The 8,977-nt window shown below is 38.7% G+C and overlaps 1 protein-coding gene across 1 annotated transcript in view; it reads right to left on the reverse strand.

Annotated features, from left to right (window-relative positions):
- LOC108967412 (putative uncharacterized protein DDB_G0271606) overlaps positions 1-8,977 on the reverse strand; it is a 66,185-nt gene that overhangs the window by 40,838 nt on the left and 16,370 nt on the right. The window contains exon 3 of the mRNA XM_018930800.1: positions 1,279-1,320. Within this exon, the coding sequence (XP_018786345.1) occupies positions 1,279-1,320 (42 nt within the window). The remainder of the gene's footprint in view (positions 1-1,278; positions 1,321-8,977) is intronic.

An 8,977-nucleotide genomic window follows, 5' to 3' on the forward strand; every position in this document is an offset into this window, starting at 1 on the left:
ATGACATGTACCAAATATGGGTGAAATCGGTTCACAACCACGCCTGAAATCTCGATTATCACTTTATCATGCGAGAGTATAAAATGTTCGGTGACATCCGAACTTAGCCCTTCCTTACTTGTTAAAATTGTGTTATATGGGTAGTAGGTTGTGGTTATAGTCCGAGTTCGTCCAATATCGCACTGTGACATAGGAATATGAGAAAAATGCTATGCGGTAGGTCGGGTCCAGAGACATGTGTTTTCACCTAAAAATGTGCGGCACTACGTTCATCGTCCCTTTCAGACCCGGGCTCCATTAAAGTACTGTCATACGAACTCGGTGGTAAAATTTAATGTCTCTGGCGTAATTAGGTATTGATTTTTCGCGCTTTGAGTAGGATTGAGCAGTACCGATATATGGAGAGTGAGCGGGGTTATGTTCCGATTTCATTCATTGCACTCTGTCGGTAGGAGTTCATATGACTTGTTGTTACTTTAGTGATTTAGGCGATATGTTCTTATCACAGGGCGCGCCACCCCCACTTTTTCAAAATTTGTTAAGAAGCTCTTGCTGATGCGATCCCCTTTTCCAAATTACAGTTTTATATCTTCATTTTGTGCGTAGTTATGCCACTTTATATGCTTTCGGTTGATGGCGATTTGTGGGCGTGGCATTGTTCCGATCACGCCCATCTACGAACTCGAAATCTTTTACTAAGAAACCCGCCTACCAAGTTTAATCAAGATATCTTAATTTTTACTCAAGTTACAGCTTGCACGAACGGACGGAAGGACGTAAGGTTGGAAGGACGGACAGACATACCGTCGACATACATACCCGGATTTCTACTCACCATTTATATTTGTGTATAGCTATCTCGCTTAGTTTTAGGTGATACCACCAACCGTTAGGTGAACAAAAATATTATACCATGTAGCAACATATTGCAAGAGTATAAAAATAATATTTGGGGTAAAATGTGTGGATTCTTGTTCTTGAAATAGTCATAGTTCTTGTTCTTAGATAACCGAAATGATATACGATGTCGCGTATATATCATTACTTGTCGAGTATTCCTTTTACCCGCTTACTCTTGGTTACTCGCCCGGAGTCTACCGAGAGCTGAAGGTGCAAACAACTAAACATACTCAATAAATTACTTTCAGTGAGAATTATGCGTTTACGAAGACTCTACAATACTTTTTAGAAAAGCAGGCATCAGAAAATCATTCAAGGTTTTTTGTTTTTACCAAAACACAAATCTTCTTTAGTTCCACAGAAACATTATAAACTTACTTGGAGTTGAAGTAGATATGTTCTTAAAACGAATGTTCTTACCTAAAAAGAAAGAAAGAAAAATATCATTAACATATTGACTTTCATTACTTATAAGTAAGATTTTAGAACGAATTTAAGATGCAATAAACAATCTGTAAAATAACCGCGTGGCTTTGCTTCAACTCTTCCAAAGCCCCGGGCACAAATAAGCGAGTTTAGTACTTCCATAAAAACGCGCAGCAAAACTGTAAACTTCACAAGTACTCCTCGTAAAACAAAGCATTAAACCGTAATTAACGCAACAGGTGACACGCCACGTGACATAGAACCGAGCAAAAGCCCACAGAGGCACAAATGGTCGGCGCCGCAACTTTTACTAACAACAATTAAACTAACAGCAACAAAAACACAAGTAATTAAACTGAGGCGGCCACATGTGTCTATTTTTACAACAAATTAAGTAGAAGCGAAATAATACGCAACCAACAACACCAATAGCTACACAAAGAGAAAACTATGAATATTTTTATGTGAATTTTATGCGAGCATTTGGAGAAAAAAGAAATCCATTCATTTGACATAATTATGCGAAAGTAAACTAAATGGGCATAAATGGCAACGAGAATAAAAACAAACAACAAATGAATAGAGAACGCGAAGACGACAACAATGTTCGCTGAAAGCCAACAAAACGCTGTGGAAATCAAGCAAATTGATTATGAATAAAAGGCGCGATGATAAAAGCGCTCGTAAAGAGCTTAAATTGCGGCAAAAATAATAAGTAGAAGTCAAAGAAAATAACAACAAAAGAGAAAAGGAAAAAGTCAAAACAAACACAAGTAAACACGATGGCATTCTCATATTTTTCGCATTATTCACTAGCGTTAGAAAAATTTTCTATTTTTTTTTTTTCTTGTTTTTTTTTTTGCGCTTTTGTTAGCAGACTTGTTTGGCATGAAAATATTTGTGTTTTGTGTTTTGCGTTTGCAGGCAGCACTAACCCAGTGTAGTGTGAACAAACGAAGCTGATTTTGGCGTCGAAAGCGCAGATTTCGTGATACACGGCGCCACAGCCGCAGTGCGCATGCGCATGTATGGCGGCACGGCACTCCATTAATTGCATATGAAACTATCGGTAAGGCACTGAGACAACGGTGAAATGGTCTAATAGCAGTGATTTAAGACCGCAAGCGTCGGAAACATACAACAACAAAATGGATTTGAAATGTCGCTGCTCGCTGTGCGGCTGAGTGTGAAAGGCAGCCATAAAATCAAGTAAATATTCAAAAATTAAATAGTAATTAGTCAGCATTAATTACTAGAAAAGAATGATTTTCAGCATTTTCGTGAGAAAATTAGAGGAAGGCAATACGAGAGGGGAATAACAGATCGCTTAATTACACAAATAGTTTAGTTGCAATGACACGCCAATAGAAAGCGGAGCGAGTCAGCAGACGTGGTTCCACTAATTCTATTTACGGTTATAGAAATTTTAACTTAAAGTCGATTAGTGTACACAAAACCGATCAGCGTGTACGGCAGAATGCCTAGTTAAACTAGTGAAAACGTTATTTTAGTTGCTAGGAAAAGATAGAAGAAACAAGTGACTTTAGAGTGTAAAGTCAATAACATCACCCGAACCTCCAAAAAATATGGAGTTTTCTATAAATCTCAACAAAGCTGCACGCAATGTCGCTGTTCCGTTATCTTCTTCTGCTTTCTTTATTGGCGTAGACACCATTTACGCTGTTAGAACATAATTAACAGCACACCCGACGTTCTTCCTCTCCGCTGTTTGGCGCCAATTAGAGATATGTACCAAATGTAGCCTGCTCTTTCCCTATCCGGTCCTTCCATCGGAGTGGGGCTTCCTCTGCTCTGCCGGCGAGTAGTTCGTCGAATACTCTCAGAGCTGGAGTGTTTCATCCAGTTAACTCTCTTAATTCGCTGTGCTATGTCAATGTCGTCGTATATCTCGTACAGCTCATCGCACTATTGACTGCTGTATTCGCCGTAGCCAATGCGCAGAGGCCCACAAATCTTCCGCATAACCCTGTTCTCGAAAATTGTCATCGTTCGTACATCGGCACCATACAGCAGGATGATAAGCCCGACGACTGGAATTTAAGAGTGCCCTGCCCAATATACAAAAACGAGACCCCACAATCTGGGCCAACTACCGTGGGATAAGCCTCCTCAACATCGCATATAAGATTCTATCGTCGGTACTGTATTAAAGATTAAAGCCCACCGTCAACAAACTGATTGGACCTTGTCAGTTTGACTTCAGGTCTGGAAAATCAACAACTGACCAGACATTCACCATGTGCCAAATCTTGGAAAAGATCAGTGAAAAGWGGATCGACACACATCACCTCTTCTTCCTTGAGGGATACCAAAAGCTCCATTCGAGTCGGGAAGGACCTCTCCAAGACGTTTGATACCAAATGAGGTTTCAGAAAAAGCGACTCCCTATCGTGTGACTTCTTCATCCTACTTCTGGAAAAAAAAATTCTAGCTGCAGAGCCGTGCTTTCTTTGATTAATGATTTTTCAGAGAACATCAAACTTCTAAAAATAACAATAAAAAGTATACAGCAAGCTTACTAATACATAATTATACAAAATCGATGATAAATTACAATGTAAAGAAAAAAATAAAAATAAATTATAAAAATAAATATTCAAGTGAAAAGATAAAAATAAACAAGAATATGACACAAAAATTTAATTTTAAAAGTCAAATGGCAAAACTGCCAACACACGACAACAACATCAATTACTCGTAAATAGCAGTACGGTGGGATAAGAAAAAATCAAATCGTGAATCATCGGCACTTAGCACCAAAACGCGTCAGAGCCACAGAGCTGCTGGGATTGCGGTCAGCAATTGAGTTACAGCTGGAAGAGCTGAGAAACGTAGAGGGCAGGGAAGAAAGAAATGATGTATACAGCTGTATTTTGCGACTGACATCATTGACAGTTGTTTTGTGTCGTCTTCGTATGAAAATGAAAATTAAAAGATTTTTACAAAAGTTTACAGAGAAAAAATAACCGATGGCGATGTAAACTCCAATGACCTCAAAGCGCAGACAATGCCAAGCAAGTGGTGACAAATGAAGTTCAATTTTGGCCAATTTTAAAATTTTCTTATTTTTGTTTTTCTTTGTTTTTCATTAATTTTTTTTTTTTTGTGTTTTAAAATTTTTTTTTGTTGTTTTTTAAACTTTTTGTTGTCGTTTTTGAATTTTTTGTTTTTGAATTTTTTTTTTGTTGTTTTATATTTTTGTTGCATATATTTTTTGAACAACTTTTCTTAATGGAAACTTCCGACTGGCGTCTGACATAAATATATTTAACTTGTGCGCGGTGTGGCCACTTTTTTGGAGACTGCCATATTTTTAGCTCGGATACACGCGCTGTGATCGCTCGCCTCGCGCTGGACCGTGAGTGATGAGCGCGAGTGTTCATGAACTTGAAAACACACACAACCTCACACATAAATGCATATGTATGAATTCGTGTGTTTACTCAGAAAAATATTGTACACAACAACAACAACTACATAAAGCATGAACATAGTGAAAGTAAACCAGCGATATTAGAGCTCATTCGTGAAAATGCTTACTGAATTATTAGAATTTCGAAACTTTTTCAAACTTTAAAGAATTTTCCAACCGATTTTAGACTTTTGCATCAGCGAACTGGAATCCCCGCTGCGCGTGCCAATAATTTTGGCATTTATTTCTTGGAGCATTCGGGCATGGCAGCGGCGGCGGGCTGGCGCAGCTGAACTAAAGATCATAGAAAAATATATTGTGTACACAAAAATAAAAACAATAACTGTAGACTGCTTTGTCTTATTGCCAAATGTATAAAATTTAATAATTCTATTTCATCAAACGTTATTTGGCATTTCGTAAAACAAAATGTTGGCTTTGTTTTTCTGCTTGCAGTCAGAAGAGATTTCAGCTGATTTTCCTTTGAAATTATTTAATACATATTTTTATGATTTCGCAAGTTTATGACGGCAATGTCGCAACTAACGGCAAAATATAATTTATGTTCGTGGTTTTCACCAACACAAATGCACTTTACACACACACACACAACATGAATAGCTTTTGCTGATTCGCTTTTGCGTTGGAATTTCGTTGGCAAATGGAGAGTAAAGAGAATGCGAAATGCGAAAAAACGAGGCTAAAATTATTTCAAATATTTGCACACTGCTGTACTTACAGCCGGGATAAAATTAAATTACGCTCCAAGTGAAATGCCGCTTATGGAAAGGCCAACGGCGCTTTGTGGCGCGGGAAACTTTCGGCGCGTCGAGCAGCAAAAGGAAATTATAGCAGCATTGCACAACCGCCGAAACAAAGGAAGATACTCACATATGAGTGAGTAGGAGCGGGATTACAAGGTACAGCAGTAATCAATGTAAAACCTGTATGTGTAACCCCGTGTACCGCTCATAAACTTCAATTGCTGTCAATTATTGGCGCGACGGGTCCATTAGAGCACGAGGTGACCGAAACAGTAGGCTCTACACAGCTGATGAGCACCTACTCACTTCTGTATATACATATACATATGTGTGCGTGTGTGAAAATGGTTAGACAATATATGCTCAAAGGAAAAATTGGATAAAGTGGCAAACCGGTTTCGGTTACATTGCGGAAAATTGTAATGGATACCTAATTCATACAGATACATATGTATATACATATATATATACTCTATATGTATATATGTACATCCATCCATAATGTATTTGGCAAAATAGTCGCACCAACTAAACTGGTGTGATTATAAAACAAGGCAAAACATGGTCATTTGCTCCAAAGACAATTTAACTCAAGCAACAACAAACAAAGCCAAAACATTAGTCACACTTCGTCATGATTTTGTGCGAGTGTAATCGGCTGTGGCGCGCGGAGCAGACGCGACTAGCAGATAGTACATAGACATGACTTGACTTGCTTAGGTGCCGTTTGATGTGAGACGACGACGACAGTTATTCGTAACTTGACTTGTGTGGCGATCATCGATGACTCAATGATTTACGAATTTTTTGCGACGTTGTCATTAGGAAGGTGATTTTGTGGAATTTATGTAGAAATCAGAGGTATTTGTGGTATTATTTTTTTCATTTCGATTTCGACTTTAGTGAATGTGAATATGTAGTTGTGTACACGAAAAGTTGTAACTACGTTTTCATTGAACACAAGTGAGATTACGATTAATACATATGTATGTATGTATGTAAGGCAAACATATTCGATTGAAGCACTTATCATATTGATGCTCAAAATAATATAGACTCATTTGATCAATCACAGAACTAATTTTTCTTGCGCAAATCTTTCGAAGTGCTAAAAATGTGCGCTGTCTTTTGGGCAATAGAATCTTCTCAACGACCAAAAACACTTTTTCGTTAATTTGTTATAAATCGATTTGTATTTAATGTCCTTTCCATTTCAATTTCTTTTGGTGTGAGTTGGACAGACAATTGGCATGAGTAAAGAAAGAAGGATACATTTTCTTTAACTCTTCTTCGAACAAACTAACGGGTGATCCAAGTAGAGTTACTTTGAAGCTGCTCGACCTTCCTAAGCGACATCGCTTTATAAGCTCTTGAAAAGTTCCAAGAAGATCCGAAGTTTTCGTGCCAATCGGTGAGCAGATAATTTCACGTTGTGGGCAGGTCGATTGGCCACCAAGATCGTATGATATCACACCGTTAGACTTTTTCTGTGGGGATACATACGTCAAGTCTAAAGTCTATGGGAGCAATCCCGCTTCGATTCAGGCCTTGGAGAGAACATTACGCATGTCCTTCGCCATTCCAGTCGAAATGCTCCACCGAGTCATCGAAAATTGGACCCAACGAATGGACCAACTGAGACATAGCTGCGACCCACATTTGAAAGAGTTCATCTTCAAGCAATAAATGCCAATGAATATTCATTCGCATGATAATAAACATTTCCCATTAAATTTGAAGTTTATGTGCTTTTTATTTTAAAAGGAAGGGTACCTCGAAGTGAATGACCCTTTACTAGTGGTAATTTGTCCAGGCTATCTGAGAAAGGGGTATCGCCAAAAATGTTATTGTATTCTTCTATATCGGGATTCGGCAAAGCCTTAGAAGTGGCGAGAATCAAGAAAAGCAGTCATAAATTTAAATTTCAAAAAACTTCACTGATGATTTTTATATTTTTAAAAACGTTCGTGCGTACACATTGATTCATGTACGTGTACACCTACACAAGAGTTGTGGGGGTGCTCCGTTTCATACACATAAACGCCAAGAGTTCTAATTCGCATATCAAAGTCCACGCTTTGCGAATATTTCATTTTTCTTTTTTTTGTTCAATGTATGCTAAATTTTCTAGACAAAAGTGAAAACAAACACTCAAGCCCCGGTGCAATTTGTAAATCATTCAAGAGTAACAGTGTTGTGTGAAATTAAAATGGAGCCACGAAAATATTGGAGGAAGTGAGCGGTGAGCGCGGTTGAGGGCACCAAAACCAGCGGAGCGTTCGCGACTAGTGAGCATTTGAATATTTTGCTGTGAATAGATAAATGGAAGGTGTCGTCGTCTCGCCAGCAASCAGCAGTTGTGTTATACTCGAATAGCAACAACAATGCAGGCACACCTGTTGGCTGCGAGGTGCGGCAATCGGCGGATGTCAGTCAGTGGCGCATTTAGTGTAGCGCGCTTACACACTCCCAAACAATTACGCCGCGACAAAACACGGGCTGCTGCCGTTGCTGGCATACACTTCGCTGTCGGCAACAGCATCAAAGCCCCCGCGAGCACACCGACGTGCTCACATTCATATACAAGTGCAGTGAGGCGTAATGGATGATTTTCATAAAAGTACACTGTGCTGCTTATCGAACGAGCTTTATACAGGGCATGTGTGGCAAAATGATTATATACAAAAGGTCAATTGAAAAGTCCCCGGGCCGACACATAGACGCTACTATATTTAAATCCATATGATTCTTAGTTTGCCTAACCTTCAAAATTCGCGTGTATAAATTTGACAGCTCGGATCATTAGTTAGTGAACAATTTTTAGCATTATGAAGAAAATGTATTAAAAGGAATTTCGCGTATTGATAAGTGATTGCTTTTTGTATAGAAAACAAGTAAGGAAGGGCTAAGTTCGGGTGTCACCGAACATTTTATACTCTCGCATGATAAAGGGATAATCGAGATTTCAGGCGTGGTTGTGAACCGATTTCACCCATATTTGGTAAATGTCATCAGGGTGTTAAGAAAATATTATATACCGAATTTCATTGAAATCGGTTGAGTACTCCCTGAGATATGGTTTTTGGTCCATAAGTGGGCGACGCCACGCCCATTTTCAATTTTTAAAAAAAGCCTGGATGCAGCTTCCTTCTGACATTTCTTCCCTAAAATTTAGTGTTTCTGACGTTTTCTGTTAGTCGGTTAACGCACTTTTAGTGATTTTCAACATAACCTTTGTGTGGGAGGTGGTCGTGGTTATTATCCGATTTCTTCCATTTTTGAACTGTATATGGAAATGCCTAAAAGAAACGACTCTGTACAGTTTGGTTGACATAGCTATAGTAGTTTTCGAGATATGTACAAAAAAGTTAGTAGGGGCCGGGGCCACGCCCACTTTTCCAAAAAAATTACGTCCAAATATGCCCCTCCCTAATGCGATCCTTTGTGCCAAATT

This window comes from Bactrocera latifrons, unplaced genomic scaffold (assembly GCF_001853355.1).
Source record: "Bactrocera latifrons isolate USDA-ARS-PBARC rearing strain unplaced genomic scaffold, ASM185335v1 scaffold_188, whole genome shotgun sequence".
Lineage (NCBI taxonomy): Eukaryota > Metazoa > Arthropoda > Insecta > Diptera > Tephritidae > Bactrocera > Bactrocera latifrons.